Genomic DNA, 17,166 nt, shown 5'->3' on the forward strand with positions numbered 1-17,166 from the left:
CCCCAATTAGATTGCTTTGTATTTATTATCCCTTCTCTGCGGTTGATTTTCATCTCAGCTAATCCACCTCTGGGTCTTTTTAAGGTGAGGATAGACAAATTTTAGACACACGTGTAAAAAAAAGACCTCATTCAGCCAAGACTCTTGTCCACATCCTCAAGCTAAAAAAATCTCTATACACTGGTTAGGTTGCTTCAGAAGGTACATATCTGAATTTAGTTACCATCGTAGTTGAGAAAAGTTCCTTTTTGTTTTGCAATTCCCAAACAAATATAGTAATTGGAGATTTGGGAAGCTGATATCAAAAAGGACAGAGTGGGTGTGAACCTTAAACATACATTGTCTTGCAATTCATTCACACCAGGTTATATTTCCAAATAGAATTATCAATACAGTAGAGTCTCACTTATCCAAGCTAAATGGGCCAGCAGAAGGATAATAAGGATAATAAGGAGGGATTAAGGAAAAGCCTATTAAACATCAAATTAGGTTATGATTTTACAAATTAAGCACCAAAACATCATGTTTTACAACAAATTTGACAGAAAAAGCAGTTCAGTACGCAGTAAGGTTATGTTGTAATTACTGTATTTACGAATTTAGCACCAAAATATCACGATATATTGAAAACATTGATTACAAAAATAGCTTGGATAATCCAGAAACTTGGATAAGCGAGGCTTGGATAAGTGATACTCTACTGTATTTTTAAAATGACTTCCCGGTTTTTGGGGCATTGATCAGATTTTTACTGTGAAACAAATGTGAAACAAATGTCCATCTGTAGGAATAAAAGATGCAGTGTAGATCAGAACAGAGAAGAGGAGAAATGTTTTCAATTATAAATGTCATAGATCTTTCTTCTGGACAGCGCAATGCGTATTTTTCATTCCAACAGAAGGAACATAATTAATTAAACTACAAAAGGACTGTGAGAAGTAAGAACTGGCAGTGCTGCACTTGCATCCCTGAACTTAGGTCTTCACCTCTGTGACTCATCACATTTACATAATGTGTCTGTAATTCCTTCAGATTTAACCATTTAACAGATTAGCAGTGTCAGACAGAGCACAAGAGACCACGTATGTTGTTAGTCAAGCTTGATATATTTTATAAAATCTCTTTGACAGTTATTTTGCCAATTTGGCATGATTCTAGCCAGACAGTTGGCAAAAGCACTATCCTCAACATTACAAGGGTGGAGAAAATGGCAAAACAAACTCCAATTGAACAAAATAGACTCCCAATAGGAATATTATTAGATAATAAAAATAATATTATTAGATAATAATAATAAAAGGAGCCCCGGTGGCGAAGTGCATTAAAGCACTGAGCTGGATATCGAAAGGTCCCAGGGTCAAACCCTGGGAGCGGCGTGAGCAGCCGCTGTTAACTCCAGCTCCTGCCAGCCTAGCAGTTCGAAAACATGCCAATGTGAGTAGATCAATAGGTACCGCTCCGGCGGGAAGGTAACGGCGCTCCATGTAGTCATGCCGACCACATGACCTTGGAGGTGTTTACGGACAACGCCGGCTCTTTGGCTTAGAAATGGAGTCAGACATGACTGGACTTAACATCAGGGGAAAACCTTTACCTTTTAATAAAAAAAATCAGATATATGGAAAAGTCATAATAAATTTAAATAAAAACTGTATAACAAAGACAGGGGATCTTTTACATTCAGATGGAACTATAAAAGTCTGGGAGGAGTTAAGAGACGAATGTGGATCAAGCATTTGGTTGTGATGACATGGAATATCACAAAAGATCACTGAGTGGAAGAAGGAAGGTCCTGAGACAGATTTAGATCAGATATTATAATGGAAAACTGAGAAAGGGAAAGGAATTATGGGATTCATATATAGCAAACTAATAGATAACCAATATAATTTGAAACCCACCCTGTTACAAGTATGGAAAGAGGAAATAAACTATAATCAGAAGGACTTAGAACCCCCCCCCCCCCCCCCCAGCAAATAGAACATCTAAAAGCTGTTGGCATGAACGTGGAGTAACTGGAATATTTATCCATATGTGGTGGGACTGTGCCAGGGTACAAGAATTCTATAGAAAAATGAAGGGGAAATTGAGGAATTATTAGAGCAAAAAGTAGGGTTGAATAAAAAAACAGTTTTTACCCTGAAATTGGAAGGGAAAAGTGGCAATAAAGATTGGGGTGAGAAGACTAAATAAATGTTAGCTGCGGCCCAAGCTACGATCATCCTGGAATGGAAAACACATTAAAAAATGAGATATACAAAATAGTACGAATATTTAGCAGATTATATGCTTCAAGATTACATAATGGATAGAAAAAATAAATATACAAATGGATACTCCAGGGGGGAAGGGAAATGGGAAAAACTGATAGCCAAGGCAAAGAGCAACAGAAAATATAAGAAATTGAACCAGACTATCCTTACGATCCAACGAACAGAATGAATGATAAAGGAAATGTATGACTGTTCCCGGAGGGAGGGGGTGAATGAGAGAGGGGTAGGGAAATAATGGAAAATGGATGGATACAAGTAGGAGATGAGGGCACTTACATAGGAAATGTTTAATGTCTTTATTGTTAAATTGTTCAAATATATGTATCGTAGAAGTCACCTATGTTATCGTCTAAACTTCCTCATGAGCAAAAGTGGTTATATTGTATTCTTCTTGTATGTCCCAAATAATTGTTTTAAAAAGTTGACGAAAGAACATGCCATTATGCTGAATGTTGTTTAGGAGACCCTCATTATATTTTCTGGCTCAAGCCTTTAAAAAAAGATCACACTATTCAGTTGTACTGTACTAATCTCCAGATATTTCATTTTTGAAACAGATATATTGTCACCATATAAGAAACAGTAATTTTCCAGGCATTTCATGTCATGCCAGAAAGAAGCACCACAAGAATACCTACTAAGAATTAAGCTCTTGCCAGGAGATGGGTCATGTGAAGTTCTGCACATTTGCTCAATTAATTTTTGGAATGCTATCCTAGTATAACACCTTTAAAACAAACCCTACATGTTCCTGGGTATTGCAGAAGCCTTTACAGATGTGTAAGTGTGATGTGAGCAGAAGCAGCCAGAAAATTAAACTGGTGCCACACGTTGAGATACTTAAGCACAGATTTCCTTTGTTCATGGGATCTCCAGATTCCAGCATTAGTGTTATAGGTCCAGTGTATAGGATAGTTAGATGTAATAGGACTTACATAAGAACTTGACTAAGATCTTCATTATGACACCTTGTGTTTCTGTGTTAAATGGAGTGCAGCTTTCTTATTTTTTCCAACCCATTTAGCTGTTATTTGCTGATGAGGTATCAAACACCTTGAACTTTTCCAGCTTTGTTTTTCTATTGCTGTAAAAAGCTACTGTCTTTAAGTAGCTTCTTAGAATTAAGTATCTTGAGTCATTATATAAGACAGAATAGAGGAACATATGTATGTATACTGGACTTGCTATTGCTATATCTGTGGGCTCTGCACCCGTGGTTTCAATCCACTGCAGATTGAAAAAAATCAATAAAAATATTAAATGCCAGAAAGTCTTTCCACAACCAGCAAATTCATAGTTGCAGTTGCCTGTGATTTTGTGTGGGAAAGAGGCAGTATACCAGCAACCCATGCAAGTCTTTTGGTGGGGTCCCGGAAGCATGTTTGTGTCACTGCCATTTAATAATACCATTCACTTTCTTATCCCCATGTTATGTATTCATAAATACAGAGAGTCAGAGTCACGAATGCATGTGCAAGTGCTCTTAATTCACAGGCTGATTCTGACTGCCGCTGTGAAGTTAGGTTCATTAGATGTTTAACAGAATTTTATTAAATGTTAATTTACATAACAGTATTGAAGACGGTGAAATGCAGTAAGGAACATATAGAACCATCTTTGGTTATGCTGCTGAGTTTTGGTGATACAGATTGTGCTTTTCAGAGGTGTTGGCAATAGCTATTCCAGTGATAGCCAAGGAAGCAAAATAAGGAAAAGGAAATCTAGCAGCAGTGAACACACTTAAATGTCAGTCATTTTTAATGTAGGATGAATATGTTGTATGGATATTAGGACTGTTTCAAAGGTCAAGGATATCAATGCCTTCCTCTTGACTTATGGGCTGCGTTTTTTTTCTACTTTTCGGCATATATAGTTTGATAAAGTAGCTCTTCCTGTTTTGCTCCTCAATTTTTATTTCATGTCAGAAAAGAAAAATGCTTTCCCCTTTTCTTAATGAGACTGCTTTATATCTGTGAAGGATAGCTCATTTCCCCATTGGAAACATTACATTTATTGATATAGAAGACACTAAAACTGTTATGGCTTACTGCATTTGTCACTATACTATTTAAATACTTTTCTTGAATATGTTGGGCATTATACTACACTCCCCTTTGGCGGCTCTTGAGAAGCTCTCAAACCTTAACTAAACTAACACTCACCCGCCTTGTGTGGTGGCTGTATCAGTATTACCTCTTTCTTCATGAAGATACAACAAATAGTTTATTATAAAAGCTTACAGTAGCCTGCATGAATCTGACCAATGGAAATTACTTGCATTAATGTTGGGCACAACTTTGTGATTACTGTTCTTAGCATTGATAGCATGAGCAGTGGTGGAGTCCAAGTTAGGAGACATCACTTAAAGATGCAGTTGTAAAATTGACAAAGATTTTTATTTTTTTAATTTTATTTACAGTATTTATATTCCGCCCTTCTCACCCCAAAGGGGACTCAGGGCGGATCACATTATAACACACATAGGGCAAACATTCAATGCCCATAAACACATCAAACAGAGACTGAGAGACACACGCAGAGGCAAGTTAACCTTCTTCTGAGGGGATGTTCGATTCTGGCCACAGGGGGGAGCAGCTGCTTCATCATCCACACTGACGGCACTTCCTCATTCCAGGTCGTAAATTAGTTAATCTTGCCTCCCCACTTTATAAGTGGTACCTTATCTCCTACTTGATAGATGCAACTATCTTTCGGGTTGCTAGGTCAGCAACGAGCAGGGGCTATTTTTTATTTTTAATTGACGGGTGCTCACCCCGCCACGGGCTGGCCTCGAACTCATGACCTCATGGTCAGAGTGATTTAAGGCAGCTGCTCAACAGCTGCGCCACAGCCCGGCCCCCAAGATCATTTCTTGTTGCCATAGAGCAGTGGTTCTCAACCTGGGATCCCCAGATGATTTTGGCCTTCAACTCCCAGAAATCCTAACGGCTGGTAAACTGGCTGGGATTTCTGGGAGTTGTAGGCCAAAAACATCTGGGGACCCAAGGTTGAAAACCACTGCCATAGAGCATTAAGAAAATGTTTATGACAGTCATTTTTAACATGATTAAAAAATAAATTAAAATTATTGAAAAAGTGCCGCTGACTTCATGCTAGAATTATGCATATGATATTTTAAATGTTTCTTTTTTTAAAAAAATATTTAAGCCAATTTCCTATGTAGATAGATTGAAATATATATTGTTTTAACTGATGAATCCTATTGATTTTACAATAAATTACTTCAAAAACAATAAAACTCTGAATCATTGTTCTACAGCTTTGAGGATGGTAATTGTGATGTAGACTATGACAAACCAAGTTTATGAGATGCGTTTTCCTAAGAACCCTTGGTATTCTTGGTCCCATAACCATATCTTCAGAGGGGACTGACAAGATACATTTACAATATATTAAATATATTTAAATGAGTTAATTAGCAGTGGTGTTAGGCATATATGTTTTTCCTTTTCTATAGTGGTGGAGGTAAATATCTCAAATAACAGTATTATAGAGTTAGAGATAGGGACAGGAGTCACTCAGATTTAAATTATTTTGCTAAGGCTGGGCTTTTGAATAAAGAAGAACAGGCAAATCCATTCATGTGGATAATTATTTTGAAAATAATATATCCTCTGCAGCATGGAACATTCCTCCAAACCAAACTAGTATTCAGAAAGTTATATGTTTGAAATGTTCTAAAGGTCTTTTGTTTCATCTGAGTTGTTTCAAGTCAGGTAAATCCATTTAGTAGACTGGTTTTTGCTTTCATTACTACGCATTTTAGAGAATTCAATATTTTAATAAAAACAATGTTTGATTCAGAATTAATCTTTGAGTTTCTTCTCATTTCAGCTTTACTTCTAGAAGCCCAATCCACACCTTTCTGGATAAACCCTTCCACCATGGCAAATGTTGTCAAAGGATTGTATATGCTTAGACCAGGTGAATTAATTTTTTGGAATGATCGTTGATTTATATCATATATATAAATATATAGTGCTGTAAACTTATACTTCATGTGTCAGCTTCTTCAGTGCATTCCACAGTGGAATGCCAGGTGAATGTCGTAACTAGGTTCCTGCCTTTCTTAAAAAACTTTACCCGTAATAAATTTCTCAATGATTTCAGATAAAAACTGCAAGCTCAACTGCTGATGCAACATCATTTAATATCTGGACCTGTGTCCCAGTTAATTTTTGAGGCTCGCGTTGAACAGCAGCATAAATTTGGGAAGGTCGTGTAACATTCTTCATTTTGGTTCCTCAGGCTCACCTATGAAGCGCCTATACAGACTTCTTGTTATGGTTCTGTATACACAAGATTTGTTTCATGCACAAAAGTATTACAAATCTATATATATATAAATTTAATGTGCATTTTATTATGGAGTTCTGTTAATCCTGGCCAACCAAGATTTTCCCTAGATAGAAAACCCCCAGGTTTTGAAGCCACGAGGCTACTTCGTCCCATTCAACCTGCACAAGGAAGGATGCCCCTATATAGAAAGCGGCCAGGCTTTGAAGCAGCGAGGCTATTCAGTGCAATTCAAATTGGCCAAAAAACCAATCCCCTAGAACGCAAGTATCCAGCCTTCCAAGCAGCAAGCCTATTCTATTGTATTCCAGCTCACCAAACAAGGATTCGCATAAGAAGAAAACGGCCAGGCTTTGAGGCTATTCCACCTGGTCAACAAATGATTCCCATAAGCCACAGCAACGCGTGGCCGGGTAAAGCTAGTATTGTATAAAATTGTATTCTGCAATTGTATAAGGTGTATATGAAACATAAATGAATTTAATGCTTAGACTTGGGTTCCACCCCTAGGTATTTCATTATGTATGTAAATGCAAATATATAGGTATTGCAAAATCTAAAATCCAACATACTTCTGGTCCCAAGCATTTTGGATAAGGGTACTCAACTAACGCGTTCTTATAGTCAGTAGATCAGTAAACCGTTGCTTACTGCTTTTTCAGTACTTGTTTGTAGAATCAGAATCTGTGCAAAATCTAGCATCTTCATTCAGATGTTTCTGTGATAGAAAAGAGGAATTTGCAGCTCTCAGTGTTGTTATGTTATGGTGCTCTTTGTTTCCCATTTTTGGCAATGCTGGATACAGCAAATGGGAGCGACAGTCCCAACAACATCTGGAGGCCACACATTTCCTCATTTCTGCTTTCCTTTCAGCTTCTTTGGTAACTGTATTTTTGATTTTTCTACATGCTAAGGTCTACTAGAAGGCAGGTGTCTGTGTCTGTGGAGGTCCCATCGCACCATCTATTTTAGCTAGATACAGGACCTCTCCATGCAGTCATGCTAGCCACATGACCTTGGAGGTGTCTATGGAAAACGCTGGCTCTTTGGCTTAGAAATGGAGATGAGCACGAACCCCCAGAGTCAGACACAACTGGACTTAATGTCAAGGGAAAACCTTACCTTACCATTACAGGACCTCTGCAAAGAGATCAAGTGCTATTACTAAGTGATGTGGCAAATGTGGTGCATTTGTAGTCATCTTTACTATCATGATATTGGGGATATGGCTGAAAAGCACATATGTGCCATTTTGCTCCTTATGGGTTTATTATTTCATTAAACTAAGCGGTCTGCAGCATTTTACAAGATGAAGGGTAATTTTATATACCATTGCATTTAGTATGTGACAAGACTAAGTATGAGCTCTATAATATTCATACTACCAAAGCTTGTTTGGTTTCCATAGACCTTCTATAAAGTATAGTGTGAATGGTTTTTTTTCCATATCAGGAGCGGCTTGAGAAACTGCAAGTTGCTTCTGGTGTGAGAGAATTGGCCGTCTACAAGGATGTTGCCCAGGGAATGCCTGGATGTTTTACCATTCTGTGGGATGCTTCTCTCATGTCCTTGGATAGGAAGCTGGAGCTGACAGATGGGAGCTCCCCATGTTCCCCATATTCGAACCACTGACCAGGTCAGCAGTCCTATCGATACAAGGGTTTAACCCATTGAGCCACCTGGGGCTCCATGGTGTGAATGGATGAAAAAGAGGGAGAGGGAATGAGCACGCAGGGGAGAAACTGGACATACTTAAGTCACTTAAATTGATTTTGTTTTACTGGCTATTGCTTTCCAGAATGGGTTCAGATGGCACCAGCTTTATTTTCTAAATTTATCCCAAACATACTCCCTCCTGCTGTAGAATCTGAGCTTGAAGAATATGCTGCTCAAGACCAGAAACTTCAACAAGAGCTTATTCAGGAAGGTTTTTCCAGGTAATAGCCTTTACATTTAAAGATTGTGACCAGGTTATCCACTATATACATCTAATTATACACTGGACACCACAGATCCATCACTGTATCTGTCAATTATTGTAAGATAACCCTGGAAGGCATTAGGAAGTGAAGGTGGCTTAATAATCATTTCTTGTGTGTTGTGATTGTTTTTGCCCTCTCAGGTAGAGGTGAAAAGGTTGTGTTGACTTAGAACAAAGTAGAAAAGCAGCAGAAATATTTTTCTTTAATATCTTTTACGTTTTGGTAGGTTAGTATTGTCAGACAGTTTGTGTACAAACGATTTTTCCTAAAATTCTGCCACCTTTCTTATAGACTATTTGGCCTTTGAGACAATCTGGAGAGGTGCTTGTGGTAAACCTCTGAGCTCTGTTTACAAATCTTTGGAGCAGGGCAGTAATAGTAACAATAATAATAATAATAATAATAATAATAATAATAATAATAATAATAATACTCTGCCTACATCTCCCCGAAGGGACTCGAGGCGGCTAACATGGGACCAAGCCCAGGTAAACACACCAAAACAAGACAAAATACATACATCATACAAAATAAGACAAGATAAAGTACAATTATCTGCAATGACATAACAAAATAGGAAAAACAACAATGACATAGTAAAACAAGATTAAAAAGGAGCGAGCTGAGCCAAAGTACAAGGGTATAAATTGTAAACCCAATAGGTGAGGTAGATGGATAAAGTGCTGTGTTTAAAAGAGGGCTTGGGGATGGGGTTTACAGCACTTTCTGTAAACCCCAAAAACCAGAAAATTAGTTTTTTCTCTTCTAATATCCACCTGAAAAGGCTCTAACTTTTAACCTTCCAGCTTTATAAGTTTACTGTAGGCATTTTACTTGGCAATAAAAATACTTTAATAAAATTTCTTTACAGATTTAATGGAACAGAGTGCAGAAGTTTACCATTTAAATCCTTAAATGGTCAAGAGACTTTATGGACACCCTGTATAGCTAATCACTTAAACATCACATTCTGATCAAACAATTGCTTTATTCTACTTCAGAATTCTATATTGCTTTTCCCTGGTGACTCTTGATAAATTAAGCCTTGAAGTTGGGATTTAGCCCTGACAGTGTTCCAGAAAGATGACTGATCAGCAGTTTTGCAGGTCACTTGTAATAAAACATAGTTTTAAACTGGGATGTGCAATTTTTGTTAAAAGAATAATAATTTTTAAATATAGAGTGGAAAGCAAAAGTTGTCTTTTTGATAGCATTTATTTCAGTAGCTTACCCATGTGATTTAAAAGACAGTTAAAACCTTTATGGATAGAGTAAACTAGAGAAATGTCATCACACCTATTTGGCACCTAAAGCAGAAGTGCCAAATTAATTTCTCCATCACTGTGAAAAAGTAATTGAGATCACTGGCAATTTGGTATTCTTTAGCACTGTATCAAAACTTGTTTCTGGAAGAAAGCCACTGTCTTTGCTGTGCTTCACGGCAAGGCCTTGAATTTTCTAAGGTTAAATTTGAGGGTACACTAAATACCCTCTAAATGAAACAACACAAGCCTAATCAGGAGTCTTAACCATATGCTTAATTCTGTGATCCCTGTAGTATTCTGTTCCAAGAATGGTTAATTATACAGAAATGACATTCTGCCATCCATGTAATGAAAACAAATTGACCCTAAATACTAATACATAGTAACACTTTCTATGGATCACTTGAATATTTTTTCTTCAAATGACACATGGATATATTTATATGTGTGTGTGTGTGTGTATAAAAGAAACAGTCTCATCAACATTTTGTTGAAATCTAAGTTAACATTGGACTTCATGTAACTTTAAATTTCCTTTCCCCCCCTAGAGGTGACCAATCACGTAAAAGAGCTGGAGAAGAATTAACATATAGTAAGTGGCTTACGCTGTTTTATTAATTCTGATATACTGTGCCTTCATAACAAAGATATAATTTTATTTCTCATGCATGGCTACAGAGAAAAAGTCAGGCCTTTGGGCTGTAGCAAAATCTGCTGAACCAGACATGGACATGAATTAGGTTTGAATTAGAAATGTATTGAGATTAGATGCAAAATTCTCTAAGGTTGCATTTTGCACCACATCATTGTGAGACTATTAACACTTTAGGGAGCCCCTGATGGTGCAGCAGGTTAAACTGTTGAGTTGCTGAACTTGCTGACCAAAAGGTCGGTGGTTTGAATTCGGGGAGTGCGGTGAGCTCTCACTGTTAGCCCCAGCTTCTTCCAACCTAACATGCAAATGTGAGTAGATCAATAGGTACTGCTCCGGTGGGAAGGTAACAGCGCTCCATGCAGTCATGCTGGCCACATGACCTTGAAGGTGTCTATGGATAACGCCGGCTCTTTGGTTTAGAAATGGAGATAAGCACCAATCTCCAGAGTTGGACACGGCTAGATCTAATATCAGGGGAGAACCTTTACCTTTATAACACTTTAGGCATGGGATGTGCCTCATTTTAGAACTTGGGCATGATCAAGACATTATTTAAGTAGTTGTAAACTCAATATGGGATTTTCAGATGAACAGATGTCCTATCCCTCAGGACTAGATATATCAAAGTGACTAAGACGGTCTGTTGTACAGAATAGTTCAGTGGATGGTTTTTCATATCTCTCTCTGTGAAACTATTACAGGTGCTTATGTTATTCAATATCAGTATGACTGTCATTGGGAGTTTACCATTTAGCAGTAACCTGTACGTTTTCTAGATAGTGAATGAGTGTCTCAGTTTCTTAGACTATATATATAAAGTTGATAGGTATAATGCTAACTTTTTTCTTAAAGAAATAAAATTCAAAGTGTGGGGGAAGCAGAGCATGCTTCCAATAATTTTGTTTGCTTTTTCAGATGGTTCGGCCTCATGTGCAAACTCAAGAGGATGCAGATAGTGACTGTACTAGAAGTATTATCTCGATAGGAGTGGACACTGGAATGGCATTGAATGGAAATGTATCCCGAGGTTCAGTTGAGGCCTGCTGGTACTCAAGTTCTCCGGTGCAAAGCTATACCTGAAGAGGAGTTTGGACATATTTCTTACTACGTAATAAAATGCCTGTTTGCTGCTATTGTGGGGGCTAACTTGGAAAAATGTGGCTGATCTTGAAGAGTTCTTCTTTGGCAATCCTCTGAAGAATATACCTTTTTTCTTTTAAAGATCACTGCTTAATAGACCTTGGTAGACAAAAAGAGCAGCTTCCTCTGAAAGGAACATTTGCACTATTTAAAAAATATGTGGACATTGCTGAGTGCCCATTTAGTGGTCCAAACATGTTGTTCAGTAAATATTGACCACCTGACAGTATTTATTTTCACAAAAGTTTGCCTCTAAGAGCCACTCATGCAGCTGCTCCTTTATATGCGTGAGCTCATACATAGTTCACATAGTTCATTCATTGAGCTCCCTGTTCTTTCGAGGCCACAGAAATGTCTCTTAACGTACTGTATAATTAAACATCACAGCAAAGTTAAAACATTCTCCTGTGTACATTTATCTTTTAGAAAATAAGCCTGAGAAAGATGTACTTCTTCCTAATTTGCTTTCCTGTGAGAAGAAATAACACAAATATAAAAGTTACTTGTATGTTGCTATTGCCTTCAATAATACTTGCAAAGAATTAAAGATAATTCCATTCCAACGTTCTGAGTTGAAATGGTAGTACATACCTAACAACTGAAGGATTTTCTAGGCCAGGTTGTCTCTTCCTGTGTACTTTGTTTTCATTTTGTCAGTACATGGAAATGTTTGTTCTGATTTAAAATAATCAGCTTGTTGAATATCTCGCCATTGGACTGTTACAATAAGTGTGGCCAAAATATTGGTTGTATTTTTGGCTTACTTCTGAGCAGCAAAGTACTTGAAGTCAATTTAAAACATTTTTTGCTTCTATTTTTTTGGAAGAAAGTGGTGGGGATTTCAGTATGATTCACATATAAAAGATGTTTCAGTCTTGGCTCTGTTGGATAAAGCTTGAATTTAAGATTTTAACAAACTGCAGTAATTTGCACTGCATTATAGGTATGATTAATATATCTACAATACGTACCTTACAAGGAAAAACTGGATCCCTGCTTTCTCTTTCTGGGCTTGGATTAGAGGCTGATCACAAGGTGCTGTTTGCCTCCAAACCCCATATTCTCCGAAGAATCACAATGTATATAGGGCAGTAGTAGGAAATGATGGCCTTCCAGATGTTTTTGACCTGCAGCTCCCATAGTTGTCTTTGGTAGCAGGATTGATGAGATTTTTTGATCCAAAACATTTTGGAGGATCTCATTTGTCTATGGTTGATGCACATGATGTGATTTTACATAGAAAGGGGGAGAATGGTTCAATTTCAGCAAAAGTACATGTGGATGAATTTGTGATTGAGCCAACAAAGTTAACCAGGATGCAGATGTTTATGGGTAGAAGTGAGACTTTAATGTGAGCACACTGTCCAGCTAATGCTTCAGATAGAAAATGTTTTGTGTTTTCTGGTTTTCCATATACAGTATATATAATCAGAACAAGTAAACTTAATTTCCTCACTGCTGGGTACTGATCACAATTCAGTTTTGTTGGCTACCCTGCATAATTTTGCAATTCATAAGAGTAAGACTCTTGAAATGCCATGGTCTATGACAAGGTGAGGAACGCAAGCTATGCATGTATGGGTCTCAGTGCCTGATTTTGCATTCCCACTACCCCATGCTACTAAAATTCCTCCAGAATATAGGGATACAGTGGAATTGGAAAAAGGCCCGTAGAATAAGAGATGCAGAGCACATGAATCTTGTTTTAAAACATAGTCTATGGTGTTTTAAAATGAGATACTTCTTTGCCCTGGTCCTTATAGGAGTATTACTCAAGATCTCATGGAAGTTCCCCAAACTTGGATTATGCTGTTGAGAATATCATTTCAAACAATGACAAGTATCCCATTAAATTTCTGATTTTTACTTAATTTTTCTTTGACCATTGAAGGCCAATTCCAGTGTCATTTTAAAATGTTTCATTCATATAGAGATGGATAGTTCTTTTAAAAACTGGTTAATTTTGCAGGAGGAGGATAAAAAAATCATTTTGATGTTCAAATTCTTTTGAATTGGTGGAGAATTTTATTCTTTGTTGGTAAGAAAAACATTATTTCACTGCTAATACGCTTGCAGCTATGGTAAGGAAAAGCCTTTCAATTTTTATGCAACTTTTTCCTCCTGATGTATAGATACACTCTCTTCTGATTTACTAAATTAGTCCAGGATCCCCTATATAAGCAGAAATGAGTGCTACATAGAAAAGCAATCCCCAAATCCTAAATATTGAAATGGCTGTCTGGGTTCCCCATGGCAAGAATACACATTCCTTGTTAATGTATGGATATATCCATATTGCCATTCACATTAGTTTATCAGTATAGATTTGTAAGAGAAACCTGGATTGCGAAAAGATTTAGTAGGTACCAAATATAAATTGATTTAAAAAAAACCCACAAAAAACTGTGGTATCTCTTGGAGTTTAAAATATTAATAAGGTTTAGGGTTGTTGTTTTTTTAAAAAAAGTATGAAATATGGGTAGTTTGCTATATCCATATGATTCCTTTCATTGCCGAATTCTCCCCAGATTCCTTCCTTGCAACATTTAGCTTTTAAGGAAGAAGATGGCAACTGCTTCACTCTCTGGAAGTGAAGTTGAGTTAGGTACTGAAATACTATACCCACAATCATCGCACAGGCAACGTGTCATTTGGGTATTTCTGCAAAAAAGAAATTGTCTTTTTCCCAGTTGATGTAAGTCCAAAACTGATAATCAACTGCTTACTATCTTGTAAGTCACTTTTTATGATAGTTAGAAGGTTTGATTCCATGTCTTACTCCAATCCCAATTTCCTTCAGAATATACTGATATACTGATGGGCAGAGCAAGGCCACTAGTTTTTTTTAAACTTTATATTCTAGAGAGCCAAAAGCAAACAAATTAAAGCATGTGAAAGATGCTTTGTGTGTATTGGCATACCTTGGCAGTGAAATCACTGTCTACCCAGATAAGCTATTCCCACTTCACACCTTGTTGCATTTTGAGTTTATTCATATATCTATACCATGATACATAAAAGTATTCATGGTGACGGCTGCATAGCCATCAAATTAACCTGCTGGCATACCTTGGTCTAGTCTGGGCCTGATTATTTTTGGGAAAAATGTAAATTTGGATTGGCTTCTGACTATGCTGATATAGGTTAGAATCAGATTCCCATTTAATATTTTGTTATCATAGCGACTGAAACTGATGGGATAGAATTAAAAATAAAATGCCCCCTGGATTTCTAGTTATATGCACATTTTATTATGTACTTGTTAGACTTTTTTTTTGAAAAAAAAACACCTTTGGGATGGAGCATGTATTAGTCTCAGAGATACTACAACTCCCATGGCCCTAATCAGCATAGCCAATTGTTAAGAGGGATAAACTGTGCTCCTACTACATTTGCAGGGCTCCGCATTTGTTAACCCTGCTTTACTCAGTTGTGGTTTGGAGAACACACACATTCTTTTTCTACCAATGCTTTTATTTGTGTCATTGAAAGTTGAGCCATAGGACATGTCCTCTACAATTTTAGGACAAAGCATTCCTTTAATGTGGTCCATGTTCTACACATCCTTTCAGAAATGTTTTAGCTGTATGTAGCAACTTGCCTGAATAGGAAGCTTGAGAACTTATTGTACAAAATAAAAAAATAATTAAAAATGATGTATTATGTTGTAAATTAGTATTAAGATTTCTGTATGTTTTAGCATCTCATGCTGAAATCATTTGTTTTCCTATTTTTATCTTTGTGAACAGAGTATGAACAAATGGAACAAGACATACGGAATAATGGTTGCTTTGTAAACAATTTGGTGGATTAGTATATCCAGTCTCTGGAGCCTTGACTTTTACCTACCACTTGTGTGTTTTCCACATGAGACCTAAATGGAAAAATTTTATGCATTGGGTGTCATCTTATATATCAAAATTGTTTCCTGGGAAACTTGCTCTATTAAAGTATTTTTAGATAAATGCCTTGGTTCTGAATTTGCCATTTTTACCTAGCATCCACTCATCTTGCAGGACTGCATAACTGAGAGAAAGCCATATGGGCTTGGCATGGAATCTGGTCAATTCGTTTCTACCCTGAAAACAGTGTAGATACTAGATATGTGTGAGCCAGGAAAAAAAATGGTTCTAAACTGTTTGAAAGTAGGGGGTGCTGGCGCTTTGTTTCTAAAGTCATTTCCAAATTTTGAAGGCAAAAGTTGAAAACTTTCTGAAACTTACAAATATTCGTATGTACCTCGTTAATGGTGGACGTGCAAGCGCATGAAGGAAAACATTACTGTCAACGGGGAAAATTGAGGGGCTTCTCTATTCTCCTCATTTTTTGAGATATCCTGATGAAACTTGCTACAGTGGTAGAACACATTTACCACTGTTATCTCACCAAATTTCAGAACATTTGACTTATCCTCAGATGTTTGGCGAATTCAAAGTTTTTATAAAAAAACATTTTTAAATAAAAGCAATAATCTGTTCCTGGTTTGAAAGTGCTATTTCCTCTTTTATTGGGTTGTCTTTACTTTGAAAGTTGTTCTATTTCAGAAACTTTGTTTTTGTGGCTGAAACTTTGTTAAATTATTTGTAGAGAGACTCAACAAACCATAATGTGCTATTTATAGAACAATGTCCCTTGCGCAAAGAAAAAGTTTTGGCAGTTTAAAGTTTTGCCATGTTTTTATGACAGAACCAATTAGGAAATGACATTTATCACCAGGAACAGAAATCATAGTACACCATCAAACCACTCCAAGAAGATAGCCATCAGCCTCTGAATAAGGAAATCTGTTCCTGGTTTGAACGTGTTATTTCCTGTTTGATTGGGTTTTCTGGGGCTGAGAGTGTGGTTTATATAAACTATTATTTCCTCAACTCCTCTTTGCAGATTCCATTATTGTATATATTATAATAATTAGACTGTCCCTCAATGCCACAGATTGCTGCTCCAGGCCAATGCTTTCTGGGAAATGTAGTTCAGTGCAGGCATTGTGGCATCTCTTCGCTTCCCATTAAAGTTCAGAGGCTCCTTTCTCCCTCATTTTTAAAGCTATTGGGCTGAAACTTGCTACGATGGTAGAACATATCTATCATTCTTTGCCTATCAAGTTTCATATTGTTTCACCCATCCACTGATTTTTTGGGAATTTTCAAAGTTTTGTAAAACAGCATTTAAAAAAAAAACACAAGAACGATGCCTCCACCTCTCCCTCCTTCCTCCATAAGCCCTGATTGGATGAGGGGAATGCCAACATGTTTGGCTTCACCTCTCAGCGGTGCTTTGTCACAGCTACATCCGAAGACATCCGAGACGTAAGAAACGAAGGCTCCTTTTGATTCAAATTCTTAATATTGGAAAGGCAGTGAGCAGGTGGGTCAGAACTCGCTTCAAAAGTGCTTTAGATCCGAATTAAATCTGAATTTAATGAGTATACGAACAAATCGCACAAGCCTAGTAGATACTATTTGGGAGAGGGGATGTGTCTACTCATCCAAAATGATACTGATCAAGTTATCCAAAGTTTGCAGTACTAGTCC

The 17,166-nt window shown here is 37.1% G+C and overlaps 1 protein-coding gene across 1 annotated transcript in view; it reads left to right on the forward strand.

The window, feature by feature from the left end:
- cacul1 (CDK2 associated cullin domain 1) overlaps positions 1 to 15,597 on the forward strand; it is a 54,739-nt gene extending 39,142 nt beyond the window's left edge. The window contains exons 6-9 of the mRNA XM_062975652.1: positions 6,129 to 6,218; positions 8,389 to 8,527; positions 10,386 to 10,429; positions 11,408 to 15,597. Coding sequence (XP_062831722.1) covers positions 6,129 to 6,218; positions 8,389 to 8,527; positions 10,386 to 10,429; positions 11,408 to 11,448 — 314 coding nt within the window. The 3' untranslated portion in view covers positions 11,449 to 15,597. The remainder of the gene's footprint in view (positions 1 to 6,128; positions 6,219 to 8,388; positions 8,528 to 10,385; positions 10,430 to 11,407) is intronic.
- Positions 15,598 to 17,166: the final 1,569 nt, after the last annotated feature.

Source organism: Anolis carolinensis, chromosome 3 (assembly GCF_035594765.1).
Source record: "Anolis carolinensis isolate JA03-04 chromosome 3, rAnoCar3.1.pri, whole genome shotgun sequence".
Taxonomy (NCBI): domain Eukaryota; kingdom Metazoa; phylum Chordata; class Lepidosauria; order Squamata; family Dactyloidae; genus Anolis; species Anolis carolinensis.